This window comes from Serinus canaria, chromosome 12 (assembly GCF_022539315.1).
Source record: "Serinus canaria isolate serCan28SL12 chromosome 12, serCan2020, whole genome shotgun sequence".
Classification (NCBI taxonomy): Eukaryota; Metazoa; Chordata; class Aves; order Passeriformes; family Fringillidae; genus Serinus; species Serinus canaria.
The window spans coordinates 20515639-20536426 of NC_066326.1; the positions used below are offsets into that span (position 1 = coordinate 20515639).

General features: G+C 46.5%; 1 protein-coding gene across 5 annotated transcripts in view; it reads right to left on the reverse strand.

The window, feature by feature from the left end:
* The window catches only part of WNK2 (WNK lysine deficient protein kinase 2), a 96295-nt gene that overhangs the window by 28517 nt on the left and 46990 nt on the right, over positions 1–20788 (reverse strand). For all 5 annotated transcript variants that reach the window (XM_050979256.1, XM_050979257.1, XM_050979258.1 and 2 more), the window contains exons 7-19: positions 16867–17155; positions 14572–14768; positions 13866–14009; positions 11496–11690; positions 9987–10472; positions 6733–7047; positions 3889–3938; positions 3083–3248; positions 2886–3002; positions 2566–2733; positions 2313–2358; positions 2104–2220; positions 636–1663 (exon numbers count right to left, since the gene is read on the reverse strand). In XM_050979256.1, coding sequence (XP_050835213.1) covers positions 636–1663; positions 2104–2220; positions 2313–2358; positions 2566–2733; positions 2886–3002; positions 3083–3248; positions 3889–3938; positions 6733–7047; positions 9987–10472; positions 11496–11690; positions 13866–14009; positions 14572–14768; positions 16867–17155 — 3318 coding nt within the window. The remainder of the gene's footprint in view (positions 1–635; positions 1664–2103; positions 2221–2312; positions 2359–2565; positions 2734–2885; positions 3003–3082; positions 3249–3888; positions 3939–6732; positions 7048–9986; positions 10473–11495; positions 11691–13865; positions 14010–14571; positions 14769–16866; positions 17156–20788) is intronic.

A 20788-nucleotide genomic window follows, 5' to 3' on the forward strand; every position in this document is an offset into this window, starting at 1 on the left:
CTGCTTCCCATGGAATGTCTGCCTTTGGCTGCAGCATGTGGACAAGGCAAAGGGTACTTGAAATGTTTGCTTTATCCAAGTCAACTTCTAAGGCAGTAATTGCAACCACTGCCATTCATTTATACTTAAAATTGAAGCAAAAATCCCCTTCATTAGAACTTTAATGACTGTACCACGCATGTGTTTTACATTCTTAAACTACAAAGAAATTGACATATTTCTGCCTTCTTTGGACAGGACACAAGAGGAGATGAATTAAAGTATTATACCGCTCCTAAACCCAAAGGGAAAGTCTGGCTTTCACTAACAAGCATTTCTGAAAAACAAGTTGGGATGCATCTGACAAGAAAAATTTAAGTGAGCTTTCACGCTGGAAAGCAGCCAGCAGGCAAAGGTAACACACCCCGGAACAGAGATATGAAAAATTTAGGGAATCAAAAGATCTACACATGTCCTACCGCAGGAGAGTGAGTCTTGAGCTCTGATTTGGGGCAGAACAGAGATATGAAAAATTTAGGGAATCAAAAGATCTACACATGTCCTACTGCAGGAGAGTGAGTCTTGAGCTCTGATTTGGGGCCAGCCCTACAGGCTGGCTTTAAGGAGATGAAGGGCAGAGCTGCTGGGAGACTGACCAGCGGTAGGCAAGGCAAGGCCTCCGAGGGCACGAGGGGCACCAGCGGCTCAGCAGCAGCTTTCACCTCCTGGCCGGTGTCAGGGATGCTACAGCCTGGTTCTCTCCCATCCAACGCTGCGGCAGAAGCTTGTTCTTCAGGAAAAGGGGATAAGGTAAATTCACTGTCGCCCTGCTCAGGTGGCACAGAGGTGTCCGGCGTCCCCGCTGATGCCGAAGAAGTCGGAACATATTCCTGGTACAGCAAATTGCGCAGCTTCTCATCAAGGCTTTTAATTGTGTTGTCCACGAAGTCCACCCTGGGGGGGCCCTCGCCATCAGACTCGGCGGTGCCAGGGGGGTTCTGCTGCTGGAGCAGGCTGACCCCTGACCCGGCCACCCCCGAGCCACCCTGCGCCATCGGCAGCTGCTGAGATGTGGCCAGCGGCACCTGCGTAGGGCTCTGGAGCTGGGATCCCGCCAAGGCCAGGGCGTCGGGGCCGGCGGCCGCGGGGAAGGGCTGGCTGCCGAAGGGCCCCGCACTGGGCTGGCCGCCCTCCGGCAGGTGCGGCCCCTGCGGCGCCGGCTGCCGCTCCAGCACCGCGGCATCTGGAGGCGCAGGCAGCGGCCCCGGAGCTGCCGGCGCGGCCGCGGGCGGCCCCACGCTGCAGCAGGCGATCTCCACGTCGGGCACGCACACCGGCTCATCTGCCTGCGGCTGCAGCTGTGGGGCCGGGGCCTCGGGGGGCTCCTCCAGCCCCGCTTCTCGGGGGGCCTGGGGGCCGGGCTGGGGGAACGTCGGCTGACCTCCTCTGGCCACCGCAGGTTCCACGATACTCGGGGCAGACGCCAGCAGGGCTGGGGCTGGGAACTCTGGCTGGCTTGCTATGCTGGCAGGAGCTGCTACAGCAGGAGCTAGTGCCAAGGACGGGGCGGCTCCAAGGGGGCTGTCACTGACCCCTGTGTGCAGGGGAAGCTGCTGGTCAGCCCCAAGCCCAGGTGCCTCTGTCACCGCAGAGCTCACCGGCTGGTCATCTGACTGCTCTGGGTCTAGAGAGAACACAAGCAAAAGGTGAACCTTGAAAGGAAAGGAAATCACTGCCAAGCCCCCTGGTCAGCTGCAGGGACAACCCACAAGCAATTCCCACCAGCAAATAGCGGTTATGTACATCAAACGAGAATTTTCAGATTATGCAAATAATATTTCACTGAAAAGACACTGTAGTGATGAGAATTTCAGCTACCCTGCAGCATAAGGTATAGCTAAAATACTGACACTTTACTGAAAATCAGATAAAGATTCCCAATTTGGTTCAATGCCAGAAACATATGTAAATGCACGTGCACATGAAATGCACAGCTTAACAAAAGCCATCATTTTCTTCCTGTGACTAAATCAAGTGAAACCATCACAGCTGAGTGAGGTGACGACAGAAGAGAGACAACACAGCAGCTCAGCAGAAGACATTTTCTATAAAGTTTGGAGATACCTGGCCCTTCTGTCTGCTGGGCACTGGGAGGCACTGGGGGAGAAAACTCGGGGGCATCTGTAGTAGGGTTTTCCACCACTGGACATATAATAAACCACCTTTTTCCAGTATGCAAAACTAGAATGAAAAGAAAATTACAAGTAAACATATGAATTTCCATTGTCTCCAGATCATGACTTTGTCTTAGTTACACAGCATGGCACTCTTACCATTTTGCTGATACACAGGTGTCTTCATTTGAGACTGACGCTTCTCCTGTAAAGAAACAACCCAAAAAATAGCTGGATCAGTGCAAGAGGACCAGCATCCCACACATATTGTAAGGCTTAACAGAGCAAAAGCATTATTTTTTTAGTTAAGAAACCTTTTTACTTTTTTTAACACAAGATGCAAAAGTTAGTTAACTATCTGGCTGTTAAGAATAAGGAATCAAACTAGGTATCTGTATTTAGCATTTCTTACCTCGCTTACTTCCAGCCTATCTGCATCTTGTTGGGGACTTGTTCCCTGGTCAGAACTTCGCTCTCCTTCTGTATCCTCACTGAGCATATCTTCTGCTTTATCAATGATATCCTTCATTTGCTCAATAAAAGTCTCTTTTTCACTTTGCAAGATGAATTCATTCTCCACCTAGAAGGCCACATCAAAATAAAGGGGAAAACAGACATTTTTTTATGAATGCCTCATTCCATAGCTGCCAGGCAGCTCAGGCAACAAGCACACACAAGAAGATGCCTGAAGCAGCTGGGAGCACTGAGAGCCCATGGGCAGACATATCTCACCATGTAAGTAGCAATTTCCTCCGGCGCGTCACCATCCAAGTCAAATTTGAACGTCACCATTTTGTGGTTATGGGTTTCAAGCTGGCACTCCACCATCTTATCCCCTGTGTTACACACCTGAATGCAGAGATTAACAACCCTTATTCCTGGCAAAGCCAAAGGAACCCTAGAGATACCCTCCAACAGGTTCTACTTGCATTTAATATGGTCAGTTTGGGTCTGTTGGACTTCTCCTGGCGCGAACGAGCACGTGTGGATTTCTTATGCTTCTTTGAAGATTTTCCTTCTTGCTTTCCACTTCCTGTTGCTCCTTCCAAGCTGTCACTCATCTCTCTGCCAGAAGCAACATCTGGACTCATGTAGCTTCACAAGAGAAAGGAAGAACAGCCCCAAAATAAAGGCAGAGTCACACACAGCATAGTCATGCATCACACATAAGCTTTAAGAGAGGCTGCAAAAAGGGGCACATTTGCACTTTTTTTTGGCCCAAACTGAGTAAACTGGAAAATACTCAGGGAGTGAAGGGCACAACTCTACACCAGGCACATACTCTGGCTACAACACCTACCAAGAAATTATCTATTAATGTTTCTGGCAATAACAAAACAAAAGTCTCATCACTCTGAATATATCCCTACATCCCCTAGTCCCTTCACTTAAGGGGCCCTGACAGTCCCTCCATGAACTGCACTAGTTCCTACTTTCCTAAGGTGAAGTTTTCTCAGGTCCTGTCTTTCTGCCCTCCCAGCAGAAGGGCAAACAGGTTAGGTTTGCTGTAGAGGGAGGAAAAGAGAAGTTCCATACAGCTGTGCATACACCAAGGCTAGGATGCTGCACCCAAACTAAGGAATTAAAAGAGCTGCAGGGGCCAGAATAGGCACACTGCACACAGAACACTGTCAGCTTCTCCCTAGACATGCTCCCAGTCCTTCTCCTTCTGTTCATGTCAGAAAAAACAGCCTCCAAAATGCAAGCATTTCTTACGCCAAAGAGGTGATAATACCTTTCGCAACTCTGGGACAGAGCTTGGAGTTTGTCCTGTATTGCCAGATCCTAAAATGCAAGAAAAAGTAGTTTAAGCAAACACATTATATTAGCAGATGAAAAACACCTTTAGGAAAGGGTTGGCACCAGTAACTCTAAAACCATTCTGCTTAACCAGTTCTTGGAACCTAAAAGTAAAATAAATGTCCTCTTTTACCCTTTCAACATCACTGTTCAGGGCACCACTTTCTCAGGCAGAGACATTAACCTGCCAGCTCCCTTCCTTTGTCCACAGCAGATGAGATGGTGAAACAAATAAAACAGTTCTCACCACCATGGCAAAACCAGACTGAGGGACAATTCCACATCAGCACCCACTGTCTTTTATTTTTGAATGTATCTGTATTTTATTTTTGAATGTATCTGCTAATTTGGCTCATTGCTTTACATAGTTTCCTGAAATATGCTCAGTATTTTCATTGTTTTTGGCTTAGTGGGAAAATTTCAGAGGAACTTACAAACAAAAAAAAAAAAAAAAAGATGAAAATTCATCATTTAAGAACACCACCATCATGTTCTCTTGTCCTCTACATGAATTTTCCCCAAAAGTTTCCCTCTTCACTGGCTGCAGCTCTGGGACAGACATCATAGCATGATTTTCACATTGGGCAGACCCATTCTCATAGAATTTGTGACAATGCTGCAGGCCCTGCTGTAACAAACTTACCATGTATGCACAAAGACACACACACCTGTACAAGTATATAGCTGTGTATATACACTTGCACCAGATACACCCATAAATAGATATAATTTTATATGTATTTATAAAAACACATCTATAAAATCCTTCTATAGACGCAGAGCTAGAAACAAGCCCTTTGACTGCCATCGCTACACTGAGCACTCAAGCAGTGATGAGCTGGGGTTGAAAGCTCAGAGGGGAACTGGTCAACATCACTGGTTCTCTGCAGCTAACCAGCCAGCCCGACTCCTTGGCTGTAAACACCACACATAAGCCATGCCAAGCTCAAATGCAGCTTCAATAGAACTGCAACATCAGTGAACAGTGAGAACACAGACATAATGTATCGACATTATGGTAAAGCACTTAACCAAGTGCCTTACAAAACATCTTTTGCCTGACTGGTTCAGGTTGGTTTGGATGCAAGTGCTGCCAGTGCCTAAATACAACAGAAGAGATAAAAATGTCATGGCAGAGTAGCAACAAAATGTAGTGGTTTGATTATATAGACAGGTATGAAACTTCTCTTACACCCAAGGAAACTTTAGCAATGTATGTCAGAGAACCAGCATGGAGAGGATGTGGATTGGTACTTGCTTCATTTCTTAAAGTGAATGAGAGAAAGGGGTTAACTTAGAGATGACGTGAGAATGAAATTAGCAAACTAGTAGTTAAATGTTCTGAGGGATGTGAGATGTGAAGGACAGATGTGTGCCTCAGTGGCCATGAGCTTCGCAGAAGAACTTGTATCCCCCCTATCACAGTGCACAACAATGAGGTTTGTTCATATTTCCAAAATCTCTAATGGAATGGACCCTGCACTGAAGGCACCAGCACTGACTTTGCCATGAGTTGTGTGCATTCAGAAAAAAGACAGCTGGAGAAGGAATACCTTAAGTGATGGATATGCCTGACCCAGCCCAGCGTTTCTGGGGAGTCTGCAAGTGAAGCACTGCAGACAGGCTCTGCCATTCCTGCTACACTTAACCAACAGGATACAGACATTCACCAGGAAACATCCTACATCACAGCAGGAATGCTGATACAGTAAGAATTAAACTGCCATTGACAGACAGGAAAAATGGGGAACTAGAATCCATTTTTAGTATTAGCACAGCCCTTCTGGAGCATATTCTGGAGGCAGCATTGAGTTGTATTACCAATGGAATTTCGGGCTGCACTGGGGTAACAAGGCATCTGACAAGCCATGGAAACATGGGCAAAACCAAGAGATTAATTTTGAAAAAGTGAAATTCATACTTTGTGAGGAAAGATAATTCAGAGCAGAGACTCAAGAGGAACCACTCTGAATGCAGAATCACAGAGGGACATTTCCATCCAGGTGGAGAAAAAAATTAGACTTATTTCCTGAAAACAGGTAGACATGCCAAACCTTTCGTTTTGTTTTGTTAACAGGCAGCTGAAGAGAAAAATGTTCTGTGATGTTCTGTCAAGACTGAAGATTAAACAATTATGGGAGTAGAAAGAAAAGTCAAAATAGCAGACGAGGGGCTATTTCCAATTCTATAAGGAAAACAATAAAAAGCATCCTGTTTCTATGACCACAGAGAATTGGGAATGACTATCTTAAGAAACAAAAATCCCAGGGCTACAGCAGACATCAGGCAATACAGGAGGATACAATGCTAAATGAAATGAGAATAGGGCTCAAACTGAAGAGTATGAAGGGCTTCCACAATACAAAGACTCAGATTGTGAAGTAGTTTCTTAAGGCAAGTGATGGTTGGTTGAACAAGTGCTTGAGACATTCAAAACAAGACTGGACAGAACATGGGTGAAACTCTGCAGAACAACTTCTAACTCACCCACAGTGAGAATTTCTTGATTTCTATCTCCGTGCTTGTGCTCAGCTACAGACAAGGACGGGATTAGTCCTGCTGCCTCATGAATTCAGTGAGATATTTCCTGAGCTGCAATATGAGGTTTCATTTGGAATAGCCAATTATTTGCTGACCCAGAGCTGCTGGCATCAAGGAGCAGCGGCTCGACACACTGAGGGGATAACCTCTCTTGTGCAACAAGCCCACTGGTTCACACAGGAGTAACTAAGAAGATTACGGCTGAGGCTGGTGAGTTACTTCAGAGGAAGGACTCTACCTCTTGAGATGTCTCTGTGCCTGCCACGACAGCTGAGCAGGAAGCTGGGAGCTGCTGGCCCAGTGGCTGGGAAAGATCAGGCTGGAGCTGCAGCAGAGCAGAGGGCCGGAGAGGCAGGCCAGGTTCTATGGGGGCGGGCGGGGCAGCCGTGGCAAGGCTGCCATGGACCTGGGCAATGCCTTCGGCAGCGACGCGGGGCGGCACCAGCTCCGGCTGCAGCTGCAACGGCGGTGACATGACCATGGAGGGCTGCACTGGCAGCACAGGCACCTGGGCTCCAGCTTCCAGAGCAAACTGAGTGTGTCCAGGCATGGGCTGCAACACAATGAGAGCTGTTAGCACACATCTCTGCGCCAAGGGCTCAACACGTACGTGACAAGGGAGCAAAGTCACTGGTGTTCGTGAAGAAAGGATGCAAGCTTCGCAGTGAGATTGGGTTTGGATGCTCTCAGTAACAACTACAGAGATACACTTCCTATGAAATAACCAAATAAAAGCTAAGGATTCCTTCTCTACAATTATGACAAGGTGCATTGATCGCGTACTAGTTTATTAGTAGGGACAAATCCAGATTTTGTTAAGAAAGGAAAATTATGGAATTCCAGAATGGTTTGTGATAGATGGAACCTCAAAGCTCATCTCATTCCACCCCCTGCCATGAGCAGGGACACTTTCCACTATCCCAGGGTGCTCCAAGCCCCATCCAACCTGGCCTCAGACATTACCAGGGATCCAGAGGCAGCCGCAGCTCCTCTGGGAAACCTCTTCCAGGGCCTCCCCACCTTCCCAGCCAAGAATTTCTTCCCCATATCCTATCCCACCTGTCCCTGTCCTCTGGCAGTGGGAAGCTATTCCCTGTGTCCTGTCCCATCACCCCTTGTCCCCAGTCCCTCTCCAGTGCTCCTGGAGCCCCTTTAGGCCCTGCTGGGGGCTCTGAGCTCTCCCTGGATCCTTCTCCTCTCCAGGTGAGCACCCCCAGCTCTCCCAGCCTGGCTCCAGAGCAGAGGGGCTCCAGCCCTCAGAGCATCTTTGTTGCCTCCTCTGGACATGCTTTTAAGATCTTAGGTGATAAATTCATTCTCCTGAATACTTTTCTCTGCTTTCAAGAATTCCACACTGTCCATGCAGAGAAAAACACATTATACCCATAACCTAACTTAGGATATTTTAAGAAATCTGCCAGATATGGAGAACCAGGACCTGGTACAAATGACACAATTAATTCTTTCACTGAATATAGACCAGTGTCTTACTTCACTTTAATGCAGTTTACAAACTGAAGTCCTAACTTAAACCTTGATGTGCTAAGCCCCAAGGCCCCAGTCCTACCAACACGTCCATGTGGACAGAGGGAGTTTCACTTTTCTCAGTGGATTTCTCCAGTGCATTAAAATAACTCGAGTGCGTAAGCACTTGGTGGGAACCAGACCCAGGCGACAGGATGCCAGCTACCTTAGAGACTGGGTTGTTATTCTGCATAAGAGTCCTTTTGGGTTGTACATTTAAAATCAGAACATTCTCCTTTTAGGTACATCATGTATTTTTCCAGGGGGGCTGAGGTTGTGGAAAGAGGAAGAAGGAAAGAAAGAAGCATATGGAAGAAAAAAAGACATTTAGTACTATGTAAAAGTGTGCCCAATTTTAACTTTTTTTGAAGTATCATCACATAGAGACTTAAGGCTATTGGAAAATACACTAAAAAAAATAAGACTCAGATGGGAACTAGGCCACATGATTTCATTGCTGCATGCTCTCAGCAGGTTCTGGGTAAGAGCCGAAACTATTATTCCAGGTTTTAATGTAGATAAAAGTACAGACAGGATGTGCTTTACAGCACCTCAGAGTTACATGGGTGCCCGGGAGGGGGCTGTTAGACTGACAAGTATGGTGTAATACCACAGAAGGGTGGTTCAATTTTAAATCTTTTATAACTAGAATAATTCACAAAATATTTCAATGTCAAATCACAGAATATTCTGACTTGCAAGGCACCCACAAGGATCATCAAGAGCATCTCTTAAGTGAATGCCCATACAGATGTACCCAGCCAAAACAAAACTCAGAGGTGCTAAACATCAATTGCAAAACCAGCATGGCATTATATACCAGAAATACCTCCAATAGAAGTCTTCAAATCAAAACAATGTTTTTTAAAATATTCCTCTGCACATTGTAATAGCTATTTTTTATCCTAAATTCTTCCATATGCAATTCTTCTACACATATTTGATAGCTAATGACTGTGTCAGGATGGTTCGGGAACATCAGCTCTTGAGTTCTGGTATTTGCCATGCTCACTGTGTCCAGTGTGCTTGATTCCATTCCCTCTAAAGCCACAGGGAACACTGAGTAACATTCCCAAACTCCATGCTGCTGACTTTCTCAATGGTAATCCTGTACGAAATATATGGCTGAAGAGAGAAATTTAAAAACTATGTGCTGTTCTGAAGAAGCCATGACAGGTTGGGATGGGATGTTACAAATTTTAATTAGGGTGTTATGGTGAAGGGATGTGGCAGAATACAGATTTTCCAAATGCTTTATTAACAGGTTGAATGCCCTCTCCTGCTCTGGTCAGACTGTGTTTCATGTTGACATATCACAGATGTGGCAAGAGAAGTATTTACAGACTCTGTCAGTCCTGAGGCAGTTTCCCTGTAAATACTGCCTGAGGTCGTTTATGCTTTGTTTTTTTCAACGGGGAAAGGGTCTGCAGCTAGAATCCCTCCTTGCCCTGCAGGTCTGACAGTGCTCTTCCACAGAGCTTTCCAGAGTCCTTACCAGAGGGCCACTTCCCTTTGCCATTTTAAATATATTCTACACCAAAACAACTCCACTGCTCCCGCCAGCTCCCCTGTATTTACTGTGTGTACCCAGCAGCCCCTGCATCCTACATGGACCAGCTACAGGCACTGGCAAGGCTTGGTACACCCTCCTGACCTGGGAAAACCACAGCTCACACTTCCCAAGATCTGAGAGCAAGAAGGAAGAGGAAATTCAGAAAGCGCTCCGCTCATTTACTGTCCAAAGCCAGTTGTCTTATGCCCTATATCCTTGACAACCCCTGTCCCTGGCTGAGGATATCACCTGCTACCCCACAGCTCATAGCTTCAGCCACCACCTCCAGAACGGAGAGCAAGAAGTCAACAAAACCTCTCAAGAGCAAGGATTAATGTTGGCGAGGAAGAGAGCCCCAGGACGGGCAGTGCCCCGGAGCACCCTGCAGCGCACAGCCCCGCTCCCGGTGGATTTACCTGATGAGCCGGCTCGGGAGGGTGGATCACGCTCGGCTGCAGGGCTGGAGGAGGTGGCTGTGCCTGGGTCACGGCCTGGGAGCTCTGTGCGTGGTGGGGCGAGGGCGTGTCGCTGGGCAGCAGCGGCTGGAAGGCAGGCTGGAACACGGGCTGTGGCGGCAGCGGCGGCACCCCCGGCGGCGCCACAGCCAGCAGCGGGATGGTGGCTGCCGGCATGTTTGGCACCATGGGCTGGCAGGGCAGGACCAGAGAAGCCACGGTGGTGTGAGGCAGGTTGACGGCCTGCATGGGCAGCGCAGGGGAGTTGGGTGCCATGGGCAGCGTGGGGTTCATGGGCAGGCTGGGCAGAATCACGGCTGGAGCAAAGTACTGGGAGGGAGCAGGAAGGGGGGGCACATTTGCACCAGGGATGTCAGACAGGTTTGGAGGAAGGCTGTCAAGCCCTGCCAGAGGAGTAATTGCAGGAATGACAGGAAACTGAGGAATCTGAAAAAAATATAATATTGCATAAACTGCATCAGTGCTTTCACTGATGGTATAGAGCAGTTTCATTTGCCACACAAGTGCCTAAAAACCACCTGTGCCAGGAGGATAATTATGTCTGTTTGTTAATCACTTCCATTCATTCCCTGAGCTTCGCAAGCAGAAATAAAAACTGACTTACGCTTAAATCACTAGTAAAAGCAAAAAAAATACATTTGAGGGGGACGCTTTTATACCTCAGAAGCTTAGAACTACTTCTAACACCATCTTGAAGCCTTCAAGCAACATCCTAATTAAAAGCTGCTTTCATTTTAACAGAAATTAAAAGGAATTGGGCCAGACCTAACACAAAACTCTTTCATGCAAAATTAAGTGGGGCAATTTAAAACCTAGTTTTCAAACAAGCTGCAACTCAGGCAGCACAGAAGAGCCCAGAAAAAGGGTTTTTACAATCAAAACCTCCCAGTGATGGAGCAGACTGGCATCACGGCAGCAGCTTGCTCCTGCTCTTTGGCACAAGCTGCTTCACATTATGGTGTCTGTCACTACCAAACACAGCACCATCCACCTTCCTAGGCCAAGGGAAGGGTTTGTCCCTGCTCCAGAGAACAGACCCAGAACAGAACAATACTGACATGGCTGGCAGGTGTTGGGGGAAGTGGTGAAGTCAGGAGGTCAGAAAATAGTAACAAAAACAGGGAACTGCTCATGCCCTCAAGCCTGGGATGAGGAAGAGATTATGCCAGAGGGGACAGTGCAAAAGACCAAACCAAAACCACCCCCAAAAAATTATTGCCATTTTGAAACTGCGTTTAACTGCATGGCATAGAGTTGGGCATAAAGGAAATTTCTGATTCACCAAACAAATTAAAAAGAAATATAAAGGAATTAGGAAAGAGCAATAATATTCTTATCACCTAATTAAACTGGCATGTAGTCAAAATAGCCACACAAAACCTGCAAATCATGTTAATTATTAGCTGGAAGTTTCTCCTCAAATGGCTGCACTCACATGCCCTTCCTTACCTGGGAAGGGGCCACAGGTGGGAGCTGTGGCACGGTGGAGATCTGCAGGGGCTTCAGGGGGGTGCTGCTGGCGGGCATCTGCGAGCCCTGTGCTGGGAACGGCGGCAGCAGGTGGGGGGCTGGCGGCAGTGGGCACACGGGCTGGCTGCTGAGCACCTGCTGCAGGGAGGCTGCCTGCGAGATGGGCTGCTGCTGCTGTGGGGACAAGAAGGAAAAGGTTACTGCCTGTGTACTGCAAAACAACAAGATGGCTGGCCATGCACCCCATTTCTCCCCAGCTCACTGTCAGGACAGACCTGGTGCTTGGAGTACAGAATCACAGGCTCATTAAGATTGAAAAATACCTCTAAGATCACTGAGTGCAACCCCTAACCCAGCACTGAAAGGTCCACCATTTCCCCATGTGCCACAACAAGATGTTTTTTGAACACTTCACAGGATGGCAATTCCCCCACTCCCCTGGGTAGCCTATTCCAATGCTTAACCACTATTTCAGTGAAGAAAATTTCGCTGATATCCAACCTAAACTTTCCCCGCCACAGCTTGAGGTCATTTTCTCTCATCCTGTCCCTGTTCCCCGGGAGCAAAGCCCGACCCTTCCCTGGCTGTCCCCTCCTGTCAGGGAGTTGTGCAGAGCCAAAGGCCCTCCCTGAGCCCCCTTTTCTCCAGGCACGGAGCCTCTTTCCCAGCTCCATTCCTTGCCCTGGTCATGCTCCAGCAGGGACAGCTCCCAGGAGAGACGAGCATTCTTAATTCAAACACTGCACAGAAGCCCACACTTAAAACACATTTAAATGCAAGATATATTACCTAAAATGATAAGTACTAATTGTCTTGAAGAGGCTATTTGTAATGACTCAGATTCAGAGATTGTTCCACTTGGTCCTGTGAAATCCCCACGCACTAACTTACAAGATACAGTTGATATCCAGCTCATCCTGGCAAGCAGAAGTTGCTACATAATGGAGCAGGCATGGAAAATACAACACTTATTACCGGAGATACAATCAACCACAAAAATTGCAGTAAAAGCTAGGTTCCAGATATTTCTGATGTACTGTAGTGACAATGTCATAGCCAAAAAAGTAGCTTTACTTTTCCAGAGACGGCAGTGTTCCCCTGACCTGCCAGGGCTTTAGACAGCAGAACAGAGAAAAAGTTGCATTAAAGCTGTAAATCATCAGTAACAACCCCCCACATTTTATGTGCTATCAGTATCTTCTTCTTCAGTTCCTCTAATTAGTTCTGGAAATACTTAGAAAACCCTTCTAGTTCAAAAGGATGACCCTGAGGCATAGTCTGGCTCAGGGTGACTTACTTGGGATCACAGGGCTGGTGGCCTCACCAGGCCCTGCAGCACACAGAACCTCTGCCATCTCATGTTTTGGGAAAGATGTGGCATCTCCCCGGTTACAATCCCAACCGCACAGGAACTGCAGTGCAGGGGCTGGCCTGGCGCTGGTGATGGCACAGAGCAAACTGAGGGCCAAGGTGGAGGCATCTGACCACTGTCTGAAGGATGGAGGGGGCCCACCTGGGATGGGGAGGGGGGACCCCACGCACTCCATGGAGGAACTCCTGCAGGACCAAGCCCCAGCTCCGGGGTGGAAGAGCTGCGTGCCCACGGCACTGGGATGGAGCTCATAAAGCTGCCAGCTCCCAGAGCCAGCTCTGCTCTTGCACCTCAGCTGGGTTAATCTGCAGCTCAGACAGCTGCCCATGGTTCACCAAGGGGACAGAGGGCACTGGCACTTGTGGCTCAGCCACCTCCCACTCCAGGAGACATTGCATTACAGCAAGAAACCTGTGCTCAGGGAATGAAGCTGCTTCCTAAAACCTCCCTCTCAAATCCAGCTTGTGTCTTAAGAAATGCTTTTGAATTGGGTAAGGCACAGAGGAGGGAAAATATCCAGGTAGATTAGGTAACTTTGGCTTATTATAACTTTAGCAGCATAAATGCACAGACACCCAAATTGGAAAAAATATATAAAAGTTAGGAGATACAACATTGATTCCATATGTCTGATACACCAGTGCATATTGATGCAAGATCAAAACAATTCATTCTGTAGGTAAGTGAATTTGTCACCCTAATTTCCATTCTTCTGCTGTCCTGCCCTACCCACCTTAGCATGGACATTCACTGGACACTGCTGTCTCTGAGGAACACAAGTGCTCTGGGAAGTTGTGCAAAGAAACTTGGGACACCTTCCACTGTCCCTGGGTGCTCCAAGCCCTGTCCAACCTGCCCTTGGACACTTCCAGAGATCCAGGGGCAGCCACAGCTTCCCTGGGCACCCTGTGTGAGGCAGAGCAGCCACAGAGAAGGGCTGAGATGGACACGGCTCCATGGCAGAGCCCAGCTCTCACCTGCTGGCCAGCCAGCACGGGCGGCGGCGGCTGCCCCAGTGGGAGTGAGGCCACGGTGCTGGGGACCACGGGGAATGGCATCGCCGGCTCCTGGTAGTGCTGGGGCACCACGGCGGGCGTGACTGGCACTGCGGGCAGGACGGGCTGCGGAGGGACAGCAGCATGAGGGACAGACACTTCCATGGATGGAGCAATCACTGCTTCTCTGGGAAACCTCTTTAGGGCCTCCCCACCTTCCCAGGGAACAATTCCCTCCCAATATCCCATCCATCCCTGCCCTCTGGCAGTGGGAGCCATTCCTGTGTCCTGAACCTCCACCCCTTGTCCCCAGTCCCTCTCCAGTGCTCCTGGAGCCCCTTTAGGCCCTGCTGGGGGCTCTGAGCTCTCCCTGGATCCTTCTCCTCTCCAGGTGAGCACCCCCAGCTCTCCCAGCCTGGCTCCAGAGCAGAGGGGCTCCAGCCCTCAGAGCATCTTTGTTGCCTCCTCTGGACACACTCCAACAGGTCCCATGTACTTCCTGTGCTTTGCTGCAAAGCCACTAATGCCAACAGACCAATAAGGGACTGAGCAGGTCACTATGTGCAGAGGTGAGTGAGGAATACATACACACAGCCCTGGAACCCATACCCTTTGAGAACAAGAACATAAATGATAATATGAAATATGACCCAAGATACAGAACTATTTTAAAAAGCTTTGGACTTACTGCTGAGGGCTGCTGGTAGTGGCCGAGCTGGGGGAGGCTGTGGGGCACAGGCTGGCCCTCGCTCAGGGGGGGGCTGTATACCCTCTGGATGGCAGGAGGGACAGAGTCTGGCAGGGATGAGTAGACGACACTTTGCTGGCTGCTCTGTGAGTCCGAATAAACTGTGGAGCCCTGGCCACTGTCAAACGTGCTGTCAGCTGGAAGAACAGTAATTTTTATTAAAAGTTCAACAGCTCCCTGTGTTCAAGTGATGACCTTAGAGCAAAGTCACCATGGTTTATGTAATTAACATTTTTACTACTCTAGCTCTTTCTTTATATAAATAAATTATACAACACCAATGTTGTTCTCTACAAAAGGCACACACCGCTTCTTTTAAGCCTAAACCCATCCCCATGGATTTTTGCACACACTGATATTTCAGGCACTTTACTATATCCTTTAAGGGGCATAATGTTGACATTCAGAATAGCAGATACTTATAGAGCTTGTACGATAAAAGGTGAGGAAACCCCAACTGTCATGTTCAGAGCAGATCATGGGGTCTTTTAGAGTTCCATCTTCAAGGGATGCACTGACTTTAACACTGCTTTTATTTCCAGCCCTGAAAATTACAGAAGTCTTTATGCTGTATGACTTTGGTTCAGCAAGTCAGGCTCTGCTTGAGTGTAGTGCAATTAAGGTCAGACACAAACCCCTCGGCAGGTTCCAATGGGTTTGGCACACGCAGATCCGTGGGAGTTTCTCGTGGAGCATTTGTCCACTTAACCTATGGAACTGCACAGCTACAGGCACTGGGCAAGCACTGGGTCCTTTGGGAACTGGAAATATTGGTATTACTGACTTTAAAAAATCTTTTCACAACTTTTAAAATGTGTAAAATACAAGTGCCCAACTATGTTTGAGCCTAAGTTACTGCTTTCTTTACTTGAGAAAGAATGTGAGACAACCAGACTGCAGTTAGATGTATCCCAAGGACAAATAGCTTCTAATGGGGATTTAAAATTCTAAACCGAAAGAAAACTACAACAATACCATCTTACAGCTAAGCTTAAATACTATTTCTTTTCCCAACACCTTCCACTGTCTCTTTTTTCCATATTCTAAATAAAGTTTTACTTATTTGGCTTTTAAATAAGAAATTATTTTTTAATAGCACAAGATAACATTTCTCTTCAGTACTCCCAAGTTATTCCCCGAGCTGTTTCTCTTTTCCAAAACTAAACTCCCCTCTTTATTTATCCAATTCATTTCTGAAGAGCCAACATAACCCTACTCTCATGATGGGATTTCTGCTGCATTAACATTCTGTTTTATTACAAACAATTATTCAGGACCTCAACGGGGGAAAAAAAAAAAAAAAAAAAAGGGAGTCTAATGGTAGAATGCTAAAGTAAAAGCTGTGAGTCTGTCTCAGGTTTTTATAGAATGTATATTGCACACATTAAGTTATTAATTTCCACATTTACATTTAATGTCAAATTATATGAATAGGTGCTACCCTAATTTATAGAGGTCCTATGCTAAGAAAATGTTCAAATAATCTGATAGCAAATTGCCAAATAATACCAAGTTCTGGTTAAAAGTTAAGGAGGAGTAGGAAATAAATTGTGGAGTTTATATTTAGTATAACATTTTGCCAACTCATGGCCAGCACAGCCACAGGAAGCACAAGTCACTTCATTGCAGCACTAGAAACAAAGAGCCATAATTGCAGTGTTCCTCAAAGGAATTAGCATGAAATAAGTATATGATCCAAAAAAATGAAATGAGCTCATTTTAGCTTCAGATAAAAACCTTTGTGAATGTGGCAATATTGTGAATGTTAATCAAATGTAGCTATTTCTCATATCATGTAAAGGGATTTTTCCTGTACAGGTACACATGGATATTTCAGTATTTAAAGCAGACCTCGGTGTAGCCCTTTAAAAAATACCTGAATTGAAGCAGCAGCTGTCTTGCTAAAGGTAATAAATCTTTTACTTCAATGTGCTTACATTAAATGTGCTTACATTAAATGTGCTTACATTAAATGTGCTTACATACAAGTCCAGAACAGTAAAACAGAAACTCTGTGATAACTGTTTAGTAGCAAAATATATAGAGATATCTATATAATACTGTTTTCTTGAAACTTCATTGCTTTCAAAATTGTCATGGATCTGTCCCAGATCTTTGTGGGTTTTGAGCTACTGTGCAAAACCACCTGCATCAGTTCATCTGAGCTCAGGTCAGTGTGGGTTTCCCCCTCAGACATTCATTCCTGTGTGCCCACGAAGCCAGCAAAGGACTTACAGGCGACAGAGGTGACGCTGGCAGGCAGGTTCTGCTGCAAGGGGTGCTGGTCTGCCTCCGGCTCCTCGGGCTCCGACAGGATGTGGTGGCCCGTGTGTGACAGGTAGGTGACCTGGACCTGCTGTGCCTGCGGTGCCTTCAGCTTGTCCAGGCATTCCGAGTCACGGCGTTCCTCCGACTGCATCCTGGGCCAGATGCGCTCCCTCCTCCAGAGGATCAGCGCCACTCGGTCACGGATGGACTTGGCCACAATCTTGAGATCGTTCTCGTGGAAAAAGCCCGAGTCAATCTGCAGAGGAGCACATGCTTAGCAAGGTCCTGAGCACGTGGCTGGCATGCCACAAGCACACACACAATACTGGAACCTCTTCCCAACAAAGAAAACATCCACTTGAAACAACACAAATTTATATTAATTTATTTTTCACAAGAACAGGAACTCAAGAGCTTGATGGAGTGGGGTTCTTTCTCAGTAAAACTTCTATTCCTAATGCATTAAAAAACCCCAGGATGTAATGTCTAAGACCTGAATATATACTGGCTCTAATTATCCACCACTAAGCATCCATTGAGGAGAGCAAGTTTAATGGCAGATGGGTTTCCCTCTTTTTTTTTCTCCTTTTTAACAGTAAAAGAATAGACAAAACAGGAAAAAGAATCTCTAAAAAATGCACCCGGAGTGAGTCAAACTGCCCCTAAATCTGAATTTATTGTCTTAACCTGTCCAACACACAGTTATCCAAATTGCTCTGCTTAATAGCACAGCAAATCACGAAGGACAAGATGTTAACAGAATCATGTTTCAAATTAACTTCTCTTAAATAGTGAAGTCAGTCAGTATTGACTGACTTTCACAAAGAAAAAGCAGACTCTTCCCATTTGATGGAAAAGGGGATGAGGTTTCTCAGAACTCAACTGCTCAACAGATAAAATGGAAATTCATCTTTGTGTTAGTTGTTTGCATAATCTCCTGCAGTGCAGGGTACGAATTTTCATTTAATAATGAGGTACCAGAGCTCTGTCTGCTCTCCCTACATTCTTAACATTTGACAGATTTGAAAGCACTTACATCCATGGGGGAAATCTTGAGGCTTTCCTGCTTTGCTCTTGCCCAAACATAAGAGACTTTCACAGCTTAGATTTTAACTGTGAAAATTAAAATTAATGGGTGCAAAGCATCTTAAAACACAGCTTCAAGAGCTAACTTCACTTTCCAAACCCACTAGAATGCTTCCAGTTTCCTTTGCCCATATTGTTTGGGCAAGTGGGATTGCCTGACTACCAAAATCTCATCAGTAATGATAAATAATTCCCTGTACTCAGAAAGTCTCCTCCATTCTTCTCTTCCACAGCACACAAAGCAACAATCCGATGAAAGCACATGGCTTTGGTGTTTCACAATTCATAAGGACTAGAAAAAGACATTTAGCAATGAACATCCCCTTTTTCTGCCCCTGCAACAGCCTCAGGTTTGAAAGCATTTAATGGGCAGTCTCTTATGTACGCATTAATGTAGAATACAGATTTTTCAATTATTTAGGAATAGGTACAGTGTCACTGTAGTATGGGCACAATCCTTTTAAATATACTTTTCATGAGAATTATTTCCTTTTCAAAATAAAACATCACAACTGTGGACCAAGCAAGTAAGAGAACTTTGGAACTCCAAATATTTCCATCGATATTTAAATGTAAAATATAACAGTAAGTAATGGTACCAGAGCAATTTTTAAACTAAATGAGTTCTGTAATAATATATTGCTGGAAAAACATTGGACCTACTACAAACTAACGACAAGAAGACAAAGGAACCTGAATCCCTCCCACTAAACTTGGAGTAGATGGTGATGAGTTCTAGCAGAGCAAGGCAGCATTACCAAAATGAGTGCCTCCTGAGTAGAACAGGAGTGGTGATGACATCATTAAATGGGATCCCTAGGGATTTAGAGTCTAATAGGAACGTTTCTGCAAGCACAGGAACATTTCTGCAGGCACAGGAACGTTCAGACACTTGGCTCAGTGCTTACTGACCCTGAGCCTCCGTGACATTAGAACACCAAAGCAATTGCAGCAAAGACACCCTTAAAATAGGAGTTCAAGGACAATATGGTCAAAATGGAACACAGATTCCCTAACAAAACCCCACAATTATAAAAATACAGAAATTCAGCAAGTAAAACTTATCAGTTAAAAAATCCAAAGCTTACTCCTAACTCAGTGAATCCAGTTGCCTATCAAAGTTTGGGGGTGGGTGTCATCGTTTGAGCCTGGCACAATGCCAGTGCCCCCACGAGAACACCTACTTCCATGGCACCTACTGTGAGATATGATCAGAGACAGAGCAAAGCAGGCTCCAACTTAAGGTTAAAAGGAAAAAAACATTTATTAACCTACAACTACAAAGGAAGACACACAAAACACAATAGAACATAAGATGAAAACCTTCCAAAATTCTTCCTCCTCCCCCCACCAAATTTCCAATTTCATTGCCACTCTTCAGATAATCGATTCTCAGTCTCTCGAGGAGAGAGGAGTCCCTCTTGTGCCACATGACTTCCATGTCCAGTGCTCTCACCACTGCACATGGATCAGAGCTGCTTCTAGGGTTTTTCATTTTAAGGATACTTTGACCAGTTCCAAAGGGAGCACAGTCCTTCTCCTTTTGGGACACCTGTCCCCCCCAAATTTCACCCCCTGGGGCCAAGGGGTCTCTTGAACAGAGATCATCTTCTTCTTCTCTCTTCTTCAAAGCGGAGGGCACCACCACCACCCTCCTCACCCGTCGTCTCTGTTCACTCCTCCACATCACTGCACTCTCTTGGCTCTGAGCCATTGCCTCCCCCTAGAACGCAGTCTCTGTGGCACAGGAACACCAGTGGTTCTGCTGTGGCTAGACAAGAAAAGTCCAGCCCAAAGCCACTCCATCATCTCCTCCCATCTAGAATTTTCCTCAACATCTTCTCAATCTCAACATCTTCTCAATCTCATCAACTTCAGGAAGACTCAGCTTTTGCAAGGTTCTCATCTTCCTCAGAGGGGTTAAAAGTCCCAGGCTCCCTGCCAGTTTGCTTCATCAACTCCCACGCTTGGCTGCCCTGCTGGGCACCCCCCCCTTCTCCTTCACGCCGGCCGCGCTATCACAGGTGCCGGCTCTGTCTCTCTCTCCCTCTCTCCGGGGGTGGGGGGGGGGGGGGGGGGGGAAATGGAGGATGGCTGCCCGAAGCCCTTGCAATGTTCTCCTCCACCCTTGGGCCCAGGCCTGGCCTACCTCTCTCTCCGGCCACATGGCTCCCCTCCCCCCCCTGCCCAGCCAGATCTGGGCAAGGGGGGGGGTCTGCTCACTCTCAAGCCGGACTCCAAGAAGAAGCTCCCCTGGGAGATCACAGCTTTTAACCCCTGTGTTCTCAGAGGCGTATCCTGCCCTCAGTGGACAAACCAGGTGCCAACATTAAATCTGAACACTGATTGGCTTGCCCACACCATCACAAAAAACTTCATTTCCTTTCAAACCACGACAGTGGGGCAGCTGACCACACTTTCTCATCTACATTCCTTCTAAGGAACACCAACAGAAAAGATGAGGGAAAGTGTTTTGGAGAATTCAATGCAGAATATTTTGTGATTGAACTTCTGAACTTTTCTAATGTATTTCTAGCTGCTGTCTAGAACTAAACAGATTCCAAATAAATCCCAAGACATTCAACAGCCTATAGGAACTGGCAGAAGAGCGCGCAAAATATAAAAGTAGACCAGACCTCTATAGTCTCTAAGCTATGTAAACTGTGATTTCAGGCATCTGTTTTCAAACAATATGTTTCAATTAGTTGTTCCCCATTCACCCCTTTCTTGCAGTAGTCATTCCAAAGTCAATGCAAAGTGCCTAAACTGGACCTGGAGTGGTTCAAGTGAAATTACTTTACCC